Source organism: Schistocerca nitens, chromosome 6 (assembly GCF_023898315.1).
Source record: "Schistocerca nitens isolate TAMUIC-IGC-003100 chromosome 6, iqSchNite1.1, whole genome shotgun sequence".
Lineage (NCBI taxonomy): Eukaryota > Metazoa > Arthropoda > Insecta > Orthoptera > Acrididae > Schistocerca > Schistocerca nitens.
The window spans coordinates 570,979,781-571,005,381 of record NC_064619.1 but is presented as its reverse complement, the minus strand read 5'-3'; the positions used below and the strand labels follow the sequence as shown (position 1 = coordinate 571,005,381).

Here is a 25,601-nt window from a genome sequence, read left to right as displayed (position 1 = left end):
CACTGCTGCCATCCCTCTATTCGACCCGATTTGATCAGATTTGTATATGATCCGAAACAGAAAAGGGTTTTGTCCTAATTCATCCCTCTTAAGACCCCAGGCTGGGCAACACCATCGGTACCACCTGTGCACCTCTGTTGGGCACTTTAAAATTGTCTCTATACAGACATCCATCTACCGATCTCTAGCCGCCTGTCACGTAGGCAACCCTTTCGACACCCCTCTGCTTTCGTTTGCGGCCAGCAGGCGCTGTTGTGAAGTGAGTAACTCGTTCCGACTACAGGTAGGGATTGTGAGTGAGCATCTTTGTACATGGATATTTATAAAGTGCCCAACAAAGGCGTTCGAGTGGGACCAAGGGTGCTGCAAAACCGGGGAGTCTAAGAGGCAGCCTTTGCCATTTCATTCACTTACATATCAATATCGCACACCTCCGTGCACATTCCACAGAAGGGCGCAGTAAAGGAGATATGATAAAGCACAAATACCCTTTCCGTTGCCGATCACGTACAGATTTCGTCGAATGGTTTTGAACGGTCGCTAGTGGTTCCACCCTGAATACCAAATCAAAACTTGCCATCACAGTACACTAAAAAGGTACGATATCACGTTCAATGAGGCTGCAGCCCGCCAATGTTCTTAGAAAACGGGAATGGCAGCAGTTGCAAAATTTGTCAATAACGTCGTCTTGTTGTACATAGCACTGCAAATTGTCATTTTAGAGCGAGTAATGTGTGAAAATGAACGCCCCTAGGGAACGGGTGGTTTCATTGGCGCCCTTTATGCCACATCCTGAGGCGTTTTCGTGTCGATTCTGCCCCCTGTAGAAAACACGCGCGATTTGAATGCTAGGCTTCGTGGTTCTGACCTCCATCGCAGAGGCGTCGAACGAAGGGGTGAAATTTGGGTAAGAGCGGGCGTGACAGCCTCCCCAACGGGTTACACATCCACGGTGGCGTTGGGTAGAGTAATGGAGACATATAGCGTCAGTGTGATGTCATTAACTCACCTTTCAGATCACGTGAACTTCTGAGTTCTGGCCTTTTATTTTGAATGTACCGACACCTTGCTGTTTGAAGTTGCCGAGTTCGAGGGTCACAGAGCTCCACGCTTTTGCACCGTTACAGAGGAAGTTTGGAGGCAACTGTGAGTCAAAGTTGAAACTTCTACGTCGCAATGGTAGACAGTTACGAGGTTTCCAGAAGGTTATCCTTCAATTGTGTTCTGCAATATATTTCCCACAACTTGCCGAGTTACAGTGCTATCTAGTAACAGCAACAGTGAAATACGAGGGTTGTTTTTTAAGTAAGGGCCGTTTTTATTTTTAAAAAAAGATACAAATACTTTTGTAAAAAAACTTTTATTTTCTGATTCTACACACTTTTACCTATTTTTCTACATAGTTGCCTTGTTTATTTAAGCATTTGTCATACCGTAAAACTAAGTTTTAAATTCCCTCTTCAAAGAATTCGGCCGCCTGCTCCGACAGCCAAGAGTTCACGGCCGCTTTCTCTTCATCGTTGTCATTGAAGCGCTGCCCGCCAAGATGGTGTTTCAGGTACCGGAAAAGGTGAAAATCGCTAGGAGCAAGGTCGGGGCTGTATGGCGCATGGTCCAAAACTTCCCAGCCAAAAGAATCAATCAAATCCCGAGTCTTTTGAGAGGTGTGAGGCCTAGCGTTATCGTGCAGGAGCAAAACTCCTTTTGTCAGCATGCCGCGCTTTTTGTTTTGAATTGCTCTGCGGAGCTTCTTTAGAGTTGCACAGTAGGCATCTGAGTTGATTGTCGCTCCTCGTGGCATAAAGTCCACTAGCAAAACACCGCGCCGGTCCCAGAACACAGTTGCCATAATCTTGCGCTTTGACAGCGTCTGTTTGGCTTTGACCTTGGCGGGTGAGGTTGTGTGTCGCCATTCCATCGATTGTCGCTTGCTTTCGGGAGTGATATGAGATACCCATGTTTCATCTCCAGTGACAATTTGACTCAACATGTCATCCCCTTTTTCCTCGTAACGAATCAAAAAGTCCAATGAAGTGGCAAATCTCTTCCCTTTGTGGTCCTCTGTGAGGAGTCTGGGTACCCACCGAGAACACAGTTTCTTAAAGTTTAGGTTTTCAGACACAATTTTGTACAAAACCGATCTTGAAACTTGTGTAAATTCCAAAGAAAGAGTGGAAATTGTGAATCTTCTGTCCTCACGAATCTTTGTTTCGACTGCAGCCACCAAATCATCAGTGATCACAGAGGGCTGGCCTGAGCGTTCTTCGTCATGGACGTTTTGACGGCCATTTTTAAACTCTCTAACCCATTGACGCACTTTACCTTCACTCATTGCATTCAAGCCATAAACTTCTGTTAACTGACGATGAATTTCTGCAGCTGATAGGCTTCTCGCGGTCAAAAAACGTATCACTGACCGTATCTCACACGCGGCGGGCGATTCAATAATCGTAAACATTATAAAGTAGCACAGCGATGCGTACACGTCAGCTACAGAGCTGCAACTTGCATCAGTGTGAACGGGAAGGATGCCGGCAAGTCGCGCGGTGGCTTGGTGCGGCGTCCACGCGAACTACGGACTATACGTGCGAACGGCCCTTACTTAAAAAACAACCCTCGTACGTTATTTGAGGGTATGAAAGTGGCATTGATATAAGTGAACTTTAGTTTTCCGTATTTTGGTACATGATACGCAATAAGGTTAAGTCTCAATTCCAAGTTAATATCTTTTGCTTAGACTGCTGTCTAAAGTAATTGTATTTTGTACTTTTAATTCAAATGATTAAACTGAAATATTATTCTGGTATAAAATTTCATCTTTTGGACGGCTTTAACGCGAAAAAATAGTTATTCAACTTTGGCAGAAATTTGTAAACCTGCTTCTTCGTTTGTGACGACTGAGAAACGGGAAGCTAAATTCAACGTGTCTATATTTTTCTTATGTTAATCCATGTGAAGGACATTCCATACACCATCAATGTGTGTTTTTCATGAGCAATAAAAAGGGCGGAAATGATGTTTATGTTGATCTCTATTCCAATTTTCTGTACAGGTTCGGGAACTCTCGGAACCGAGGTGATGCAAAACATTTTTTTGATGTGTGTAGTTGATACAGACATGTGGGTCGCTTTGGCTCAATACCATACTAGCGAAGTTAGTAGTAGATTCAATATATTCAAACAGTAGACCCCATGACGAATTCAGAATGCTAAAGGTTCCCAACTAAATGTAGGACTCTCAGCCAGCAGTACCATATCGACCACGCGCCCTTTGGGCACCCTTCTTTTAACAAACGTCGATTTTTGCTGCAGTCATGCCTTGGTGTGATACCGATGCAGATGCAAACTTAAACTGCAGCCATCCTTCGTATAAACAGCCTGTGGTCTAATGTCCGGGCTGGCACTGCGTTTGTACACGCTCATTCACATATATTACAAATGTTTTATGTTGTATACAGGCCATATAATATTTTCTGCAGATTTATATCCACTGCGCGCAGAGTCGCAGCTTTGGATGCACACTGATTCCCTAGCAGGTTTACTGCTTAACGACTGTACTGTTTGGCTTGTAGCTTAGCTTGTAGCTGCACTGGGTAGTAGAAACTACTTCGCTGAACGATCATTCGGCGCGAAGCCGATAACACAGGAGGTGATTCAGCTCTACTTCGTTACTCAGTTAGTTTCCAAAAAGTGATGCTTCAACGAAGTTTTGACTATGTGGCGACAGCGTAGTATTGCGAGGTTTCCCCCATCACTGCAAACAAAATATGAATTACACTGCAGTAACAAATAATGAAATAATAATTGAAAATGTGAGTTTCGGCGCTTTGTCAGGAGAGTAATCCCTCCACAGTCTATAACAGCGGCCAGACTATATTCAGTCCACACAGTTTCTCAGGTATGCTCGTATCGCCATTTGTTGTCCGTGCCTCACTTCTCTTTATGACGTGAGGCATCAACTATTGTATCTTCGTTAAACTGAGACGTGAAGCTTCGGAATAAATCTTGCAGCTCACAGAACTGGAAATGCTTCATTAAACAAGGCAAGAGGCTGCTGTAAAACGTTTTATGAGGCGTTTATCGCCGGCCGCTGCGGCCGAGCGGCTCTAGGCGCTTCAGTCTGGAACCGCGCGACCGCTACAGTCGTAGGTTCGAATCCTGCCTCGGGCATGGATGTGTGTGATGTCCTTAGGTTAGTTAGGATTAAGTAGATCTGTGTTCTACGGGACTAATGACATCAGCTGTAAGTCCCATAGTGCTCAGAGCCATTTGAACCATTCGAAGAGTTTATCTCGCGTAATGACTATGAAGGTAAAATGAAAATAAAATGTGGGCCTGTACAGAGGATGTACTAATCTGTTAGTATTGACGGTGAAGAGTGAGGAGCAAAAAGTCGTGGCCTGTATAAGCAAACATGGTCAGAGGAAGGATTTTTAAGATTTTTCTTATGTGATATGGAGAAACCCATTTGTGTAAAATTGTTTGGGGGGACTTTTGCGCGGTATAAGGAACAGTCAAACTAATACGAGACGTATGGAAAAAAGTAAGTAAACCATCTATTATTTCCAAAGTAATCGACATAACTGTTAATACACTTGTCCCTCTTCCTGAGACAATACGGTCAATGCCTTCATGGAAAAATGTTAGAAGTTGCCGACGGGACCATGATTGTACCCAGGCGTGCACTTCTCCGTCCGAAGCAAATCGACAGCCACGAATGTCTTTCTTCAGGGCTCCATTAAGATAGGGACATCTCATTGGGAGGGATCGGTACTATACGGATGATGTGGGCGAGCCCATATGTTGCCAAGTTTGTATCGATTACGCTGTAGAAGTTTCGCTGGGAAGCCGTTACACGTCCTCCACACAGTCTCCATCACTCCCCAAGCGATTTCCATATGTTCTGAGCACAGAAGAAAGACATTCGTGGCCACCGAATTGCTTCGGACCTAGATGTGCACGCCTGGGTACAGTCATGGTGAAACGTCCCCTTTTGAAAAAATATACAAGACTGTGCTTAAACTGACACACAATATTTTTAGCGCAAAGCAATCTGACTTTCAATAATCCCTACAAAAGAATGGCCCTGACTAACATTAACCTATAGCTTTCACAGTTCACTTACCTCACAAAAATCTTCGTTACTCAAGCTACTGCAATACAGCGAGCGCCACTACTGCCAGCTAAATAAAAGATTCAAACTACTGAAGGCACTAACTACTGATAGGCATAGTTAGCAAATGGAAGATTTTAATAGAGAACAAACAATGTATTTACCTTAATAGTCATAATATATATAGCAGTTCATGACATCCAGTCTTACAAATTTCAAAACTCCGCCATCTCTCTCCCCACATCCACCACTGCTGGCGGCTCACCTCCAACTCCGCAACGCTACGCGCTGCTCACATCCAGCAGCCACTGCCCAACACTACAATGGCAGACAACAATGCAAACTAGCCACAGACTGCACACAGCACAGCCAGTGATTTTCATACAGAGCGCTACGTAACGTTGCCAATAAGAAAACATAAACAGCCTACTTACAATGGTTCCCTAGGCAACCGCAAACATTTTTCCATAAAGGACTGATCGCCTTGTCTCACGTGCATTAACAGTTATGGCGATTAGTTTTGAAATAATAAACAGTTTACTTACTTTTTCTTCCCATCTGTTTCGCTTTTATTTTACTGTCCCTTACGCTGTCTGTCCGCCCCGGTAGCTGAGTGATCAGCGTGCAGGCTTTTCACGCCAAGGGGCCCGGGTTCGATTCCCGGCTGGGTGGGAGATTTTTCTCCGCTCAGGGAGTGGGCGTTGTGTTGTCCTCATTATCATTTCATTATCAACAGTGGAAGGCAACGGGAAACCACCACTGGAATCACTTCCCAAGACTCTCATGCGGTGGACCTCCCTGACGAGGCTCCCCCATGACAAGACCTGGCGTAAGGCAGAAAACAAAGTTAGTTATATTGTGTCTGCTGGTCGAGAACCACTCATTTGCTTGCGATTTAATGACTTCGGTCATAAAGGTAGCATACAGCACAGCAGGTTGCAAAAAGTGAAAATTTATTTTATTGATTAAGTAAGTTTCCTTTCTGATACCTACAAATTTTTGATTGCAGAGACACTGAGGAAGTACCCCGTAGTGCCAGTCCTGAACCGTAAAGCTTGTGTGGACTACAAGATACCAGACAGCGACGTCGCAATTCAGAAGGGCACACCGGTGATGATATCTGTTTACGGGTTGCACCGCGACCCTGTGTTCTTTCCAGACCCTGAGCGCTTCGACCCTGAGAGGTTCTCGAAGAAGATCAAGATACACCCGTGGGCCTACCTTCCTTTTGGGGACGGCCCGAGAAACTGCATAGGTCAGTACGTATTGTGTTTTCTTGACCTGGAATCTCGTTCACTAATTCTGTATAGTTCCTCAGATTATCTCCTTCAGAAGTCCGCCCCGATAGCTGAGGACAGAAAAAAAAGAAAGAAAAAAAGTGTTCAGCATGGCGGTCTGCCACGCCAAGGAGCCCAGGTCCTTTTCCTGGCTGGGTCGGATATTTTCTCCGCTCAGGGAGTGGGTGTTGTGCTGTCGTCATTATCATTTTATCACCATCAGTGGAAAGCAACGGGAAACTTCCACTGGAACCACTTCCCTAGACGTTCATGCGGTGGATCTCTCTGACGAGGCTTGGCCCATGACAAGACCTGCCGTAAGGCAGAACACAAAGTTTTAGTTTCTATCTTCAAAACGAGTTCTGTGTTCACTTTACTCATAATCCGGGACTTCAGAAAGTAGTACGTATACTGTCCCCCAACACTAATGGTCGACAGCACTAGCCTCGGTCAAGAAGCAAGAAAACCAAAGTCCCTTGATCACGGTTAAAAGGAAATAATGTTTAAAATGTCTCTGAGATGCATCAAAGTTAATTGCCAGTCAGCAAACTATCGCCAGCCAACCGTGCATTTGCCCGTGGTTAACACCATGTGTTGCAACGGAAAGCGCCCTGAAGATGCAAAGACATGAATTTGCAAACGGCCACCTATAGACATACGAGGTGTGGCTAGAAAAAAACCGGACTAGTACTGGTGAAACAATAAAACGAATGCAATAAGGCTGAAAGTCACGTGGCCTGTCACGTGACTCTCGCTCCGCCTACTGCTCGAGTTTCATCTGCCTCCTGCACTCAGTCTGCCCGTGGCGTCTGTTTTAAGTAGTTGACGTTTTGTCTGTGCGTCGGAAAGTGTTGAGTGTACAGAAAGAACAGCGTGTTAACATCAAATTTTGTTTCAAACTAGGAAAATCTGCAAGTGAAACTTGCGATGAATCGTGGTTTCTTACTTACGATCCCGAAACTAAACGCCAATCGATGCATTGGAAAACTGCTGGTTCTCCACGACAAAAAAAAAGCAAGAATGTCAAAATCGAAATTCAAGGCAATGATGATTGTTTTTTTTTTGACATCAAAGGGAATGTGCACATTGATTGGGTACCAGAGGGACAAACAGTGAATCAGCATTACTACATTAGCATCCTGGCTACCCTACGTGAGCGAGTACGGAGAAAACGGAACGATTTGTGGAGAAAAAAGTCACGGATCCTTCACCAAGACAATGCCCCAGCTCACAGTGCGTTGTAAGTGAAGACGTTTTTGGCAAAACACAACATTCCCATCTTAGATCATCCACCCTATTCACCTGATTTGGCCCCCTGTGACTTTTTTCTTTTCCCTAAAGTCAAGTCAGCTTTGAAAGGAACTAGATTTGAGACTGTTGAAGCAGTAAAATAAAAAGCGACGGAAGTAATGTATGGACTTACCGAAAATGATCTGCAGCATTGCTATGAACAGTGGAAAATTCGTATAGAGCGGTGTAGAGACCGAGGAGAAGAGTACATTGAAGGAGATAACATGAAATTGTAAATAATTGTAAATAAATGTTTTTTCCAGCATCAGTCCGGTTTTTTTCTAGCCGCACCTCGTAAGTTTTCTAGACAATCACTGCTGAGTGGCGTCTCTCGTGCTCTCACTTTTATCAACAAAGAGAAGTGTGTTTATACTTCGCTGTCAGTTCTTTAGTTTATATTTACTGAAACGGAAAACAACAGAAGATCACCAAAGTTTTCGAAGTACGAGATGAAGGTACTTCTCGAAATGATTGGTGCGAATGCATTAGTTCTTGATAACAAAAGAACTGGCGTCTGTAGCACAAAAGCCGGCCGAAGTGGCCGTGCGGTTAAAGGCGCTGCAGTCTGGAACCGCAAGACCGCTACGGTCGCAGGTTCGAATCCTGCCTCGGGCATGGATGTTTCTGATGTCCTTAGGTTAGTTAGGTTTAACTAGTTCTAAGTTCTAGGGGACTCATGACCTCAGCAGTTGAGTCCCATAGTGCTCAGAGCCATTTGAACCATTTGTAGCACAAAAGAAGAAATGTACAGAGTCCCGCTTCGGTCATTATCTCCTTCGTTTTTTTGCCGTTCAGTTCGAATAAGTACCTCATTTAAATATAAAATTCATCAAGTATATGCTAATTAACACAGCTAATAGATATTTTATGAAAAATTCTAAGAAACATACAAACAGGATCGGCAAAATTTTAGTTTCTAAGGGGGTGTGTAGCGGCGCAGGTATTATGCGACTGCAGATTTTTGCAGTAAGTTTGTTACGTTATGGCAAGATGTTTAGGGAATCCTGCAGTATAGTAGCCTTCGGAGGCCGCCGGCATGTGGCCTGCTGTATGTGTCATAGCCCCACCTGTCGCTAAAGCGGACCGTGAGAATGCTCACTGTGGCGCGTACTAAAATCACTTATTCACCTCACCTAAGAAACTAAATAACTACGTTAAATATTAGCTGTTTTATTCTAAATTTGGTACGTGACCTTTTGTTATTCAGACGAGCTTTGTGTCGAAATTTGATACCGTTGCCTATAACAGTTTCAGAGATATAAGAAACCTATTAAAAAGTACTTAACCAACACTTAAGAAAATAAATTCAGATAGTAATTGTTTGAAAACAGTAATATCACTCTTAGAGTGCAGATTTATTTTATAAAGAATTTCAGTTATTCACCTCACCTAAGAAACTAAATAACTACGTTACATATTAGCTGTTTTATTCCAAATTTGGTACGTGGCCTTTTGTTATTCAGACGAGCTTTGTGTCAAAATTTGATACCGTTGCCTATAACAGTTTCAGAGATATAAGAAACCTATTAAAAAGTACTTAACCAACACTTAAGAATATAAATTCAGATAGTAATCGTTTGAAAACAGTAATATCACTCTTAGAGTGCAGATTTATTTTATAAAGAATTTCAGTTATTCACCTCACCTAAGAAACTAAATAACTACGTTAAATATTAGCTGTTTTATTCCAAATTTGCTACATGGCCTTTTGTGATTCAGACGAGCTTTGTGTCGAAATTTGATACCGTTGCCTATAACAGTTTCAGAGATATAAGAAACCTATTAAAAAGTACTTAACCAACACTTAAGAAAATAAATTCAGATAGTAATCGTTTGAAAACAGTAATATCACTCTTAGAGTGCAGATTTATTTTATAAAGAATTTCAGTTATTCACCTCACCTAAGAAACTAAATAACTACGTTAAATATTAGCTGTTTTATTCCAAATTTGGTACGTGGCCTTTTGTTATTCAGACGAGCTTTGTGTCAAAATTTGATACCGTTGCCTATAACAGTTTCAGAGATATAAGAAACCTATTAAAAAGTACTTAACCAACACTTAAGAATATAAATTCAGATAGTAATCGTTTGAAAACAGTAATATCACTCTTAGAGTGCAGATTTATTTTATAAAGAATTTCAGTTATTCACCTCACCTAAGAAACTAAATAACTACGTTAAATATTAGCTGTTTTATTCCAAATTTGGTACATGGCCTTTTGTGATTCAGACGAGCTTTGTGTCGAAATTTGATACCGTTGCCTATAACAGTTTCAGAGATATAAGAAACCTATTAAAAAGTACTTAACCAACACTTAAGAAAATAAATTCAGATAGTAAACGTTTGAAAACAGTAATATCACTCTTAGAGTGCAGATTTATTTTATAAAGAATTTCAGTTACTCACCTCACCTAAGAAACTAAATAACTACGTTAAATATTAGCTGTTTTATTCCAAATATTAAAAAGTACTTAACCAACACTTAAGAAAATAAATTCAGATAGTAATTGTTTGAAAACAGTAATATCACTCTTAGAGTGCAGATTTATTTTATAAAGAATTTCAGTTATTCACCTCACCTAAGAAACTAAATAACTACATTACATATTAGCTGTTTTATTCCAAATTTGGTACGTGGCCTTTTGTTATTCAGACGAGCTTTGTGTCAAAATTTGATACCGTTGCCTATAACAGTTTCAGAGATATAAGAAACCTATTAAAAAGTACTTAACCAACACTTAAGAATATAAATTCAGATAGTAATCGTTTGAAAACAGTAATATCACTCTTAGAGTGCAGATTTATTTTATAAAGAATTTCAGTTATTCACCTCACCTAAGAAACTAAATAACTACGTTAAATATTAGCTGTTTTATTCCAAATTTGGTACATGGCCTTTTGTGATTCAGACGAGCTTTGTGTCGAAATTTGGTACCGTTGCCTATAACAGTTTCAGAGATATAAGAAACCTATTAAAAAGTACTTAACCAACACTTAAGAAAATAAATTCAGATAGTAATCGTTTGAAAACAGTAATATCACTCTTAGAGTGCAGATTTATTTTATAAAGAATTTCAGTTATTCACCTCACCTAAGAAACTAAATAACTACGTTAAATATTAGCTGTTTTATTCCAAATTTGGTACGTGGCCTTTTGTTATTCAGACGAGCTTTGTGTCAAAATTTGATACCGTTGCCTATAACAGTTTCAGAGATATAAGAAACCTATTAAAAAGTACTTAACCAACACTTAAGAAAATAAATTCAGATAGTAATCGTTTGAAAACAGTAATATCACTCTTAGAGTGCAGATTTATTTTATAAAGAATTTCAGTTACTCACCTCACCTAAGAAACTAAATAACTACGTTAAATATTAGCTGTTTTATTCCAAATATTAAAAAGTACTTAACCAACACTTAAGAAAATAAATTCAGATAGTAATTGTTTGAAAACAGTAATATCACTCTTAGAGTGCAGATTTATTTTATAAAGAATTTCAGTTATTCACCTCACCTAAGAAACTAAATAACTACATTACATATTAGCTGTTTTATTCCAAATTTGGTACGTGGCCTTTTGTTATTCAGACGAGCTTTGTGTCAAAATTTGATACCGTTGCCTATAACAGTTTCAGAGATATAAGAAACCTATTAAAAAGTACTTAACCAACACTTAAGAATATAAATTCAGATAGTAATCGTTTGAAAACAGTAATATCACTCTTAGAGTGCAGATTTATTTTATAAAGAATTTCAGTTATTCACCTCACCTAAGAAACTAAATAACTACGTTAAATATTAGCTGTTTTATTCCAAATTTGGTACATGGCCTTTTGTGATTCAGACGAGCTTTGTGTCGAAATTTGGTACCGTTGCCTATAACAGTTTCAGAGATATAAGAAACCTATTAAAAAGTACTTAACCAACACTTAAGAAAATAAATTCAGATAGTAATCGTTTGAAAACAGTAATATCACTCTTAGAGTGCAGATTTATTTTATAAAGAATTTCAGTTATTCACCTCACCTAAGAAACTAAATAACTACGTTAAATATTAGCTGTTTTATTCCAAATTTGGTACGTGGCCTTTTGTTATTCAGACGAGCTTTGTGTCAAAATTTGATACCGTTGCCTATAACAGTTTCAGAGATATAAGAAACCTATTAAAAAGTACTTAACCAACACTTAAGAAAATAAATTCAGATAGTAATCGTTTGAAAACAGTAATATCACTCTTAGAGTGCAGATTTATTTTATAAAGAATTTCAGTTATTCACCTCACCTAAGAAACTAAATAACTACGTTAAATATTAGCTGTTTTATTCCAAATATTAAAAAGTACTTAACCAACACTTAAGAAAATAAATTCAGATAGTAATTGTTTGAAAACAGTAATATCACTCTTAGAGTGCAGATTTATTTTATAAAGAATTACAGTTATTCACCTCACCTAGGAAACTAAATAACTACGTTACATATTAGCTGTTTTATTCTAAATTTGGTACGTGACCTTTTGTTATTCAGACGAGCTTTGTGTCGAAATTTGATACCGTTGCCTATAACAGTTTCAGAGATATAAGAAACCTATTAAAAAGTACTTAACCAACACTTAAGAAAATAAATTCAGATAGTAATTGTTTGAAAACAGTAATATCACTCTTAGAGTGCAGATTTATTTTATAAAGAATTTCAGTTATTCACCTCACCTAAGAAACTAAATAACTACGTTAAATATTAGCTGTTTTATTCCAAATTTGGTACGTGGCCTTTTGTTATTCAGACGAGCTTTGTGTCGAAATTTGATACCGTTGCCTATAACAGTTTCAGAGATATAAGAAACCTATTAAAAAGTACTTAACCAACACTTAAGAAAATAAATTCAGATAGTAATCGTTTGAAAACAGTAATATCACTCTTAGAGTGCAGATTTATTTTATAAAGAATTTCAGTTATTCACCTCACCTAAGAAACTAAATAACTACGTTAAATATTAGCTGTTTTATTCCAAATTTGGTACGTGGCCTTTTGTTATTCAGACGAGCTTTGTGTCAAAATTTGATACCGTTGCCTATAACAGTTTCAGAGATATAAGAAACCTATTAAAAAGTACTTAACCAACACTTAAGAATATAAATTCAGATAGTAATCGTTTGAAAACAGTAATATCACTCTTAGAGTGCAGATTTATTTTATAAAGAATTTCAGTTATTCACCTCACCTAAGAAACTAAATAACTACGTTAAATATTAGCTGTTTACTTCCAAATTTGGTACATGGCCTTTTGTGATTCAGACGAGCTTTGTGTCGAAATTTGATACCGTTGCCTATAACAGTTTCAGAGATATAAGAAACCTATTAAAAAGTACTTAACCAACACTTAAGAAAATAAATTCAGATAGTAATTGTGGTGTCACCGCTAGACACCACACTTGCTAGGTGGTAACTTAAATCGGCCGCGGTCCTGTAGTACATGTCGGACCCGCGTGTCGCCACTGTGTATTCGCAAACGTAGCGCCACCACAGGGCAGGTCACAAGACACGGACTTGACCTCGCCCCAGTTGTACGGACGACATAGCTTGCGACTAGACCTACCAAGTATTCCTCTCATTTGCCGAGAGACAGATTAAATAGCCTTCAGCTAGTCCATCGCTACTACCTAGCAAGGCGCCATGTGTATCATTGCTAATTGCTTACTACTATGCAAGAGATGTATTTCAACAAGAACAAGACTACATTAAAGTTAAGTATATTAAAATCTCTCTTCTTTTCTTTATAGTTTTCATCCAGTCTCCTGTTTCAGAATTTACGCCCGTCTGCGTTAGTTTCGCGTGCACCTAGCCACTCATTGTGTCGAGACCTTAGGGAATCGACACAACAGTAATCGTTTGAAAACAGTAATATCACTCTTAGAGTGCAGATTTATTTTATAAAGAATTTCAGTTATTCACCTCACCTAAGAAACTAAATAACTACGTTAAATATTAGCTGTTTTATTCCAAATATTAAAAAGTACTTAACCAACACTTAAGAAAATAAATTCAGATAGTAATTGTTTGAAAACAGTAATATCACTCTTAGAGTGCAGATTTATTTTATAAAGAATTTCAGTTATTCACCTCACCTAAGAAACTAAATAACTACGTTACATATTAGCTGTTTTATTCCAAATTTGGTACGTGGCCTTTTGTTATTCAGACGAGCTTTGTGTCAAAATTTGATACCGTTGCCTATAACAGTTTCAGAGATATAAGAAACCTATTAAAAAGTACTTAACCAACACTTAAGAATATAAATTCAGATAGTAATCGTTTGAAAACAGTAATATCACTCTTAGAGTGCAGATTTATTTTATAAAGAATTTCAGTTATTCACCTCACCTAAGAAACTAAATAACTACGTTAAATATTAGCTGTTTTATTCCAAATTTGGTACATGGCCTTTTGTGATTCAGACGAGCTTTGTGTCGAAATTTGATACCGTTGCCTATAACAGTTTCAGAGATATAAGAAACCTATTAAAAAGTACTTAACCAACACTTAAGAAAATAAATTCAGATAGTAATCGTTTGAAAACAGTAATATCACTCTTAGAGTGCAGATTTATTTTATAAAGAATTTCAGTTATTCACCTCACCTAAGAAACTAAATAACTACGTTAAATATTAGCTGTTTTATTCCAAATATTAAAAAGTACTTCACCAACACTTAAGAAAATAAATTCAGATAGTAATTGTTTGAAAACAGTAATATCACTCTTAGAGTGCAGATTTATTTTATAAAGAATTTCAGTTATTCACCTCACCTAAGAAACTAAATAACTACGTTACATATTAGCTGTTTTATTCCAAATTTGGTACGTGGCCTTTTGTTATTCAGACGAGCTTTGTGTCAAAATTTGATACCGTTGCCTATAACAGTTTCAGAGATATAAGAAACCTATTAAAAAGTACTTAACCAACACTTAAGAATATAAATTCAGATAGTAATCGTTTGAAAACAGTAATATCACTCTTAGAGTGCAGATTTATTTTATAAAGAATTTCAGTTATTCACCTCACCTAAGAAACTAAATAACTACGTTAAATATTAGCTGTTTTATTCCAAATTTGCTACATGGCCTTTTGTGATTCAGACGAGCTTTGTGTCGAAATTTGATACCGTTGCCTATAACAGTTTCAGAGATATAAGAAACCTATTAAAAAGTACTTAACCAACACTTAAGAAAATAAATTCAGATAGTAATCGTTTGAAAACAGTAATATCACTCTTAGAGTGCAGATTTATTTTATAAAGAATTTCAGTTATTCACCTCACCTAAGAAACTAAATAACTACGTTAAATATTAGCTGTTTTATTCCAAATTTGGTACGTGGCCTTTTGTTATTCAGACGAGCTTTGTGTCAAAATTTGATACCGTTGCCTATAACAGTTTCAGAGATATAAGAAACCTATTAAAAAGTACTTAACCAACACTTAAGAATATAAATTCAGATAGTAATCGTTTGAAAACAGTAATATCACTCGTAGAGTGCAGATTTATTTTATAAAGAATTTCAGTTATTCACCTCACCTAAGAAACTAAATAACTACGTTAAATATTAGCTGTTTTATTCCAAATTTGGTACATGGCCTTTTCTGATTCAGACGAGCTTTGTGTCGATATTTGATACCGTTGCCTATAACAGTTTCAGAGATATAAGAAACCTATTAAAAAGTACTTAACCAACACTTAAGAATATAAATTCAGATAGTAATCGTTTGAAAACAGTAATATCACTCTTAGAGTGCAGATTTATTTTATAAAGAATTTCAGTTATTCACCTCACCTAAGAAACTAAATAACTACGTTAAATATTAGCTGTTTTATTCCAAATATTAAATAGTACTTAACCAACACTTAAGAAAATAAATTCAGATAGTAATTGTTTGAAAACAGTAATATCACTCTTAGAGTGCAGATTTATTTTATAAAGAATTTCAGTTATTCACCTCACCTAGGAAACTAAATAACTACGTTAAATATTAGCTGTTTTATTCCAAATTTGGTACATGGCCTTTTGTTATTCAGACGAGCTTTGTGTCGAAATTTGATACTGTTGCCTATAACAGTTTCAGAGATATAAGAAACCTATTAAAAAGTACTTAACCAACACTTAAGAAAATAAATTCAGATAGTAATTGTTTGAAAACAGTAATATCACTCTTAGAGTGCAGATTTATTTTATAAAGAATTTCAGTTATTCACCTCACCTAAGAAACTAAATAACTACATTAAATATTAGCTGTTTTATTCCAAATTTGGTATGTGGCCTTTTGTTATTCAGACGAGCTTTGTGTCGAAATTTGATACCGTTGCCTATAACAGTTTCAGAGATATAAGAAACCTATTAAAAAGTACTTAACCAAACTTAAGAAAATAAATTCAGATAGTAATTGTTTGAAAACAGTAATATCACTCTTAGAGTGCAGATTTATTTTATAAACAATTTCAGTTATTCACCTCACCTAAGAGACTAAATAACTACATTAAATATTAGCTGTTTTATTCCAAATTTGGTACATGGCCTTTTGTTATTCAGACGAGCTGTGTGTCGAAATTTGATACCATTGCCTATAACAGTTTCAGAGATATAAGAAACCTATTAAAAAGTACTTAACCAACACTTTAAAAAAATTCAGATAGTAATTGTTTGAAAACAGTAATATCACTCTTAGAGTGCAGATTATAAAGAATTTCAGTTATTCACCTCACATAAGAAACAAAATAACTACGGTAATATTAGCTGTTTTATTCCAAATTTGGTACGTGGCCTGTTGTTATTCAGACGAGCTTTGTGTCGAAATTTGATACCGTTGTCTATAACAGTTTCAGAGATATAAGAAACCTATTAAAAAGTACTTAACCAACACTTAAGAAAATCAATTCAGAAAGTAATTGTTTGAAAACAGTAATATCACACTTAGAGTGCAGATTTATTTTATAAAGAATTTCAGTTATTCACCTCACCTAAGAAACTAAATAACTACGTTAAATATTAGCTGTTTTATTCCAAATTTGGTACGTGGCCTTTTGTTATTCAGACGAGCTTTGTGTCAAAATTTGATACCGTTGCCTATAACAGTTTCAGAGATATAAGAAACCTATTAAAAAGTACTTAACCAACACTTAAGAATATAAATTCAGATAGTAATCGTTTGAAAACAGTAATATCACTCTTAGAGTGCAGATTTATTTTATAAAGAATTTCAGTTATTCACCTCACCTAAGAAACTAAATAACTACGTTAAATATTAGCTGTTTTATTCCAAATTTGGTACATGGCCTTTTGTGATTCAGACGAGCTTTGTGTCGAAATTTGATACCGTTGCCTATAACAGTTTCAGAGATATAAGAAACCTATTAAAAAGTACTTAACCAACACTTAAGAAAATAAATTCAGATAGTAATCGTTTGAAAACAGTAATATCACTCTTAGAGTGCAGATTTATTTTATAAAGAATTTCAGTTATTCACCTCACCTAAGAAACTAAATAACTACGTTAAATATTAGCTGTTTTATTCCAAATTTGGTACATGGCCTTTTGTTATTCAGACGAGTTTTGTGTCGAAATTTGATACCGTTGCCTATAACAGTTTCAGAGATATAAGAAACCTATTAAAAAGTACTTAACCAACATTTAAGAAAATAAATTCAGATAGTAATCGTTTGAAAACAGTAATATCACTCTTAGAGTGCAGATTTATTTTATAAAGAATTTCAGTTATTCACCTCACCTAAGAAACTAAATAACTACGTTAAATATTAGCTGTTTTATTCCAAATATTAAAAAGTACTTAACCAACACTTAAGAAAATAAATTCAGATAGTAATTGTTTGAAAACAGTAATATCACTCTTAGAGTGCAGATTTATTTTATAAAGAATTTCAGTTATTCACCTCACCTAAGAAACTAAATAACTACGTTAGATATTAGCTGTTTTATTCCAAATTTGGTACATGGCCTTTTGTTATTCAGACGAGCTTTGTGTCGAAATTTTGATACCGTTGCCTATAACAGTTTCAGAGATATAAGAAACCTATTAAAAAGTACTTAACCAACACTTAAGAAAATAAATTCAGATAGTAATCGTTTGAAAACAGTAATATCACTCTTAGAGTGCAGATTTATTTTATAAAGAATTTCAGTTATTCACCTCACCTAAGAAACTAAATAACTACGTTAAATATTAGCTGTTTTATTCCAAATATTAAAAAGTACTTAACCAACACTGAAGAAAATAAATTCATATAGTAATTGTTTGAAAACAGTAATATCACTCTTAGAGTGCAGATTTATTTTATAAAAAATTTCAGTTATTCACCTCACCTAGGAAACTAAATAACTACGTTAAATATTAGCTGTTTTATTCCAAATTTGGTACATGGCCTTTTGTTATTCAGACGAGCTTTGTGTCGAAATTTGATACTGTTGCCTATAACAGTTTCAGAGATATAAGAAACCTATTAAAAAGTACTTAACCAACACTTAAGAAAATAAATTCAGATAGTAATTGTTTGAAAACAGTAATATCACTCTTAGAGTGCAGATTTATTTTATAAAGAATTTCAGTTATTCACCTCACCTAAGAAACTAAATAACTACATTAAATATTAGCTGTTTTATTCCAAATTTGGTATGTGGCCTTTTGTTATTCAGACGAGCTTTGTGTCCAAATTTGATACCGTTGCCTATAACAGTTTCAGAGATATAAGAAACCTATTAAAAAGTACTTAACCAAACTTAAGAAAATAAATTCAGATAGTAATTGTTTGAAAACAGTAATATCACTCTTAGAGTGCAGATTTATTTTATAAAGAATTTCAGTTATTCACCTCACCTAAGAGACTAAATAACTACATTAAATATTAGCTGTTTTATTCCAAATTTGGTACATGGCCTTTTGTTATTCAGACGAGCTGTGTGTCGAAATTTGATACCATTGCCTATAACAGTTTCAGAGATATAAGAAACCTATTAAAAAGTACTTAACCAACACTTAAAAAAAATTCAGATAGTAATTGTTTGAAAACAGTAATATCACTCTTAGAGTGCAGATTTATTTTATAAAGAATTTCAGTTATTCACCTCACATAAGAAACAAAATAACTACGGTAATATTAGCTGTTTTATTCCAAATTTGGTACGTGGCCTGTTGTTATTCAGACGAGCTTTGTGTCGAAATTTGATACCGTTGTCTATAACAGTTTCAGAGATATAAAAAACCTATTAAAAAGTACTTAACCAACACTTAAGAAAATCAATTCAGAAAGTAATTGTTTGAAAACAGTAATATCACACTTAGAGTGCAGATTTATTTTATAAAGAATTTCAGTTATTCACCTTACCTAAGAAACTAAATAACTATGTTAAATAATAGCTGTTTTATTCCAAATTTGGTACGTGGCCTTTTGTTATTCAGACGAGCTGTGTGTCGAAATTTGATACCATTGCCATTAACAGTTTCAGAGATATAAGAAACCTATTAAAAAGTACTTAACCAAACTTAAGAAAATAAATTCAGATAGTAATTGTTTGAAAACAGTAATATCACTCTTAGAGTGCAGATTTATTTTATAAAGAATTTCAGTTATTCACCTCACCTAAGAAACTAAATAACTACGTTAAATATTAGCTGTTTTATCCCAAATATTAAAAAGTACTTAACCAACACTTAAGAAAATAAATTCAGATAGTAATTGTTTGAAAACAGTAATATCACTCTTAGAGTGCAGATTTATTTTATAAAGAATTTCAGTTATTCACCTCACCTAAGAAACTAAATAACTACGTTAAATAATAGCTGCTTTATTCCAAATTTGGTACGTGGCCTTTTGTTATTCAGACGAGCTGTGTGTCGAAATTTGATACCGTTGCCTATAACAGTTTCAGAGATATAAGAAACCTATTAAAAAGTACTTAACCGACACTTAAGAAAATAAATTCAGATAGTAATTGTTTGAAAACAGTAATATCACTCTTAGAGTGCAGATTATAAAGAATTTCAGTTATTCAGCTCACCTAAGAAACTAAATAACAACGTTAAATATTAGCTGTTTTATTCCAAATTTGGTACGTGGCCTGTTGTTATTCAGACGAGCTTTGTGTCGAAATTTGATACCGTTGCCTATAACAGTTTCAGAGATATAAGAACCCTATTAAAAAGTACTTAAACAACACTTAAGAAAATAAATTCAGATAGTAATTGTTTGAAAACAGTAATATCACTCTTAGAGTGCAGATTTATTTTATAAAGAATTTCAGTTATTCACATCACCTAAGAAACTAAATAACTACATTAAATATTAGCTGTTTTATTCCAAATTTGGTACATGGCCTTTTGTGATTCAGACGAGCTGTGTGTCGAAATTTGATACCGTTGCCTATAACAGTTTCAGAGATATAAGAAACCTATTAAAAAGTACTTAACCAACACTTAAGAAAATAAATTCAGATAGTAATCGTTTGAAAACAGTAATATCACTCTTAGAGTGCAGATTTATTTTATAAAGAATTTCAGTTATTCACCTCACCTAAGAAACTAAATAACTACGTTAAATATTAGCTGTTTTATCCCAAATATTAAAAAGTACTTAACCAACACTTAAGAAAATAAATTCAGATAGTAATTGTTTGAAAACAGTAATATCACTCTTAGAGTGCAGATTTATTTTATAAAGAATTTCAGTTATTCACCTCACCTAAGAAACTAAATAACTACATTAAATAATAGCTGCTTTATTCCAAATTTGGTACGTGGCCTTTTGTTATTCAGACGAGCTGTGTGTCGAAATTTGATACCGTTCAGTATAACAGTTTCAGAGATATAAGAAACCTATTAAAAAGTACTTAACCAACACTTAAGAAAATAAATTCAGATAGTAATTGTTTGAAAACAGTAATATCACTCTTAGAGTGCAGATTATAAAGAATTTCAGTTATTCACATCACCTAAGAAACTTAATAACTAAGTTAAATATTAGCTGTTTTATTCCAAATTTGGTACGTGGCCTGTTGTTATTCAGACGAGCTTTGTGTCGAAATTTGATACCGTTGCCTATAACAGTTTCAGAGATATAAGAAACCTATTAAAAAGTACTTAAACAACACTTAAGAAAATATATTCAGATAGTAATTGTTTGAAAACAGTAATATCACTCTTAGAGTGCAGATTTATTTTATAAAGAATTTCAGTTATTCACCTCACCTAAGAAACTAAATAACTACGTTAAATATTAGCTGTTTTATTCCAAATTTGGTACATGGCCTTTTGTGATTCAGACGAGCTTTGTGTCGAAATTTGATACCGTTGCCTATAACAGTTTCAGAGATATAAGAAACCTATTAAAAAGTACTTAACCAACACTTAAGAAAATAAATTCAGATAGTAATTGTTTGAAAACAGTAATATCACTCTTAGAGTGCAGATTATAAAGAATTTCAGTTATTCACATCACCTAAGAAACTAAATAACTAAGTTAAATATTAGCTGTTTTATTCCAAATTTGGTACGTGGCCTGTTGTTATTCAGACGAGCTTTGTGTCGAAATTTGATACCGTTGCCTATAACAGTTTCAGAGATATAAGAAACCTATTAAAAAGTACTTAAACAACACTTAAGAAAATATATTCAGATAGTAATTGTTTGAAAACAGTAATATCACTCTTAGAGTGCAGATTTATTTTATAAAGAATTTCAGTTATTCACCTCACCTAAGAAACTAAATAACTACGTTAAATATTAGCTGTTTTATTCCAAATTTGGTACATGGCCTTTTGTGATTCAGACGAGCTTTGTGTCGAAATTTGATACCGTTGCCTATAACAGTTTCAGAGATATAAGAAACCTATTAAAAAGTACTTAACCAACACTTAAGAAAATAAACTCAGATAGTAATTGTTTGAAAACAGTAATATCACTCTTAGAGTGCTGATTTATTCTATAAAGAATTTCAGTTATTCACCTCACCTAAGAAACTAAATAACTACGTTAAATATTAGCTGTTTTATTCCAAATTTGGTACATGGCCTTTTGTTATTCAGACGAGCTTTGTGTCGAAATTTGATACCGTTGCCTATAACAGTTTCAGAGATATATGAAACCTATTAAAAAGTACTTAACCAACACTTAAGAAAATAATTTCAGATAGTAATCGTTTGAAAACAGTAATATCACTCTTAGAGTGCAGATTTATTTTATAAAGAATTTCAGTTATTCACCTCACCTAAGAAACTAAATAACTACGTTAAATATTAGCTGTTTTATTCCAAATATTAAAAAGTACTTAACCAACACTTAAGAAAATAAATTCATATAGTAATTGTTTGAAAACAGTTATATGACTCTTAGAGTGCAGATTTATTTTATACAAAATTTCAGTTATTCACCTCACCTAAGAAACTAAATAACTACGTTAAATATTAGCTGTTTTATTCCAAATTTGGTACGTGGCCTTTTGTTATTCAGACGAGCTGTGTGTCGAAATTTGATACCATTGCCTATAACAGTTTCAGAGATATAAGAAACCTATTAAAAAGTACTTAACCGACACTTAAGAAAATAAATTCAGATAGTAATTGTTTGAAAACAGTAATATCACTCTTAGAGTGCAGATTATAAAGAATTTCAGTTATTCAGCTCACCTAAGAAACTAAATAACTACGTTAAATATTAGCTGTTTTATTCCAAATTTGGTACGTGGCCAGTTGTTATTCAGACGAGCTTTGTGTCGAAATTTGATACCGTTGCCTATAACAGTTTCAGAGATATAAGAAACCTATTAAAAAGTACTTAACCAACACTTAAGAAAATAAATTCAGATAGTAAATGTTTGAAAACAGTAATATCACTCTTAGAGTGCAGATTTATTTTATAAAGAATTTCAGTTATTCACCTCACCTAAGAAACTAAATAACTACGTTAAATATTAGCTGTTTTATTCCAAATATTAAAAAGTACTTAACCAATACTTAAGAAAATAAATTCAGATAGTAATTGTTTGAAAACAGTAATATCACTCTTAGAGTGCAGATTTATTTTATAAAGAATTTCAGTTACTCACCTCACCTAAGAAACTAAATAACTACGTTAAATATTAGCTGTTTTATTCCAAATTTGGTACGTGGCCTTTTGTTATTCAGACGAGCTGTGTGTCGAAATTTGATACCATTGCCTATAACAGTTTCAGAGATATAAGAAACCTATTAAAAAGTACTTAACCGACACTTAAGAAAATAAATTCAGATAGTAATTGTTTGAAAACAGTAATATCACTCTTAGAGTGCAGATTATAAAGAATTTCAGTTATTCAGCTCACCTAAGAAACTAAATAACTACGTTAAATATTAGCTGTTTTATTCCAAATTTGGTACGTGGCCTGTTGTTATTCAGACGAGCTTTGTGTCGAAATTTGATACCGTTGCCTATAACAGTTTCAGAGATATAAGAAAGCTATTAAAAAGTACTTAACCAACACTTAAGAAAATAAATTCAGATAGTAATTCTTTGAAAACAGTAATATCACTCTTAGAGTGCAGATTTATTTTATAAAGAATTTCAGTTATTCACCTCACCTAAGAAACTAAATAACTACGTTAAATATTAGCTGTTTTATTCCAAATTTGGTACGTGGCCTTTTGTTATTCAGACGAGCTTTGTGTCGAAATTCGATACCGTTGCCCATAACAGTTTCAGAGATATAAGAAACCTATTAAAAAGTACTTAACCAACACTTAAGAAAATAAATTCAGATAGAAATTGTTTGAAAACAGTAATATCACTCTTAGAGTGCAGATTTATTTTATAAAGAATTTCAGTTATTCACCGCACCTAAGAAACTAAATAACTACGTTAAATATTAGCTGTTTTATTCCAAATTTGGTACATGGCCTTTTGTTATTCAGGCGAGCTTTGTGTCGAAATTTGATACCGTTGCCTATAACAGTTTCAGAGATATAAGAAACCTATTATAAAGTACTTAACCAACACTTAAGAAAATAAATTCAGATAGTAATTGTTTGAAAACAGTAATATCACTATTAGAGTGCAGATTTATTTTATAATGAATTTCAGTTATTCACCTCACCTAAGAAACTAAATAACTACTTTAAATATTAGTTGTTTTATTCCAAATTTGGTACGTGGCCTTTTGTTATTCAGACGAGCTTTGTGTCGAAATTTGATACCGTTGCCTATAACAGTTTCAGAGATATAAGAAACCTATTACAAAGTACTTAACCAAACTTAAGAAAATAAATTCAGATAGTAGTTGTTTGAAAACAGTAATATCACTCTTAGAGTGCAGATTTATTTTATAAACAATTTCAGTTATTCACCTCACCTAAGAGACTAAATAACTACGTTAAATATTAGCTGTTTTATTCCAAATTTGGTACATGGCCTTTTGTTATTCAGACGAGCTGTGTGTCGAAATTTGATACCGTTGCCTATAACAGTTTCAGAGATATAAGAAACCTATTAAAAAGTACTTAACCAACACTTAAAAAAATTCAGATAGTAATTGTTTGAAAACAGTAATATCACTCTTAGAGTGCAGATTATAAAGAATTTCAGTTATTCACCTCACATAAGAAACTAAATAACTACGGTAATATTAGCTGTTTTATTCCAAATTTGGTACGTGGCCTGTTGTTATTCAGACGAGCTTTGTGTCGAAATTTGATACCGTTGTCTATAACAGTTTCAGAGATATAAGAAACCTATTAAAAAGTACTTAACCAACACTTAAGAAAATCAATTCAGATAGTAATTGTTTGAAAACAGTAATATCACACTTAGAGTGCAGATTTTATTTATAAAGAATTTCAGTTATTCACCTCACCTAAGAAACTAAATAACTACGTTAAATAATAGCTGTTTTATTCCAAATTTGGTACGTGGCCTTTTGTTATTTAGACGAGCTGTGTGTCGAAATTTGATACCATTGCCTATAACAGTTTCAGAGATATAAGAAACATATTAAAAAGTCTTAACCAAACTTAAGAAAATAAATTCAGATAGTAATTGTTTGAAAACAGTAATATCACTCTTAGAGTGCAGATTTATTTTATAAAGAATTTCAGTTATTCACCTCACCTAAGAAACTAAATAACTACGTTAAATATTAGCTGTTTTATTCCAAATATTAAAAAGTACTTAACCAACACTTAAGAAAATAAATTCATATAGTAATTGTTTGAAAACAGTAATATCACTCTTAGAGTGCAGATTTATTTTATAAAGAATTTCAGTTATTCACCTCACCTAAGAAACTAAATAACTAAGTTAAATATTAGCTGTTTTATTGCAGATTTGGTACGTGGCCTTTTGTTATTCAGACGAGTTTTGTGACGAAATTTGATACCGTTGCCTATAACAGTTCCAGAGATATAAGAAACCTATTAAAAAGTACTTAACCAACACTTAAGAAAATAAATTCAGATAGTAATTGTTTGAAAACAGTAATATCACTCTTAGAGTGCAGATTTATTTTATAAAGAATTTCAGTTATTCACCTCACCTAAGAAACTAAATAACTACTTTAAATATTACCTGTTTTATTCCAAATTTGGTACGTGGCCTTTTGTTATTCAGACGAGCTTTGTGTCGAAATTTGATACCGTTGCCTATAACAGTTTCAGAGATATAAGAAACCTATTAAAAAGTACTTAACCAAACTTAAGAAAATAAATTCAGATAGTAATTGTTTGAAAACAGTTATATCACTCTTAGAGTGCAGATTTATTTTATAAACAATTTCAGTTATTCACCTCACCTAAGAGACTAATTAACTACGTTAAATATTAGCTGTTTCATTCCAAATTTGATACATGGCCTTTTGTTATTCAGACGAGCTTTGTGTCGAAATTTGATACCGTTGC

The 25,601-nt window shown here is 34.5% G+C and overlaps 1 protein-coding gene across 3 annotated transcripts in view; it reads left to right on the top strand.

The window, feature by feature from the left end:
• The window catches only part of LOC126263115 (cytochrome P450 3A19-like), a 157,212-nt gene that overhangs the window by 65,009 nt on the left and 66,602 nt on the right, over positions 1-25,601 (top strand). For all 3 annotated transcript variants that reach the window (XM_049960127.1, XM_049960126.1, XM_049960125.1), the window contains one exon: positions 6,122-6,367. In XM_049960127.1, coding sequence (XP_049816084.1) covers positions 6,122-6,367 — 246 coding nt within the window. The remainder of the gene's footprint in view (positions 1-6,121; positions 6,368-25,601) is intronic.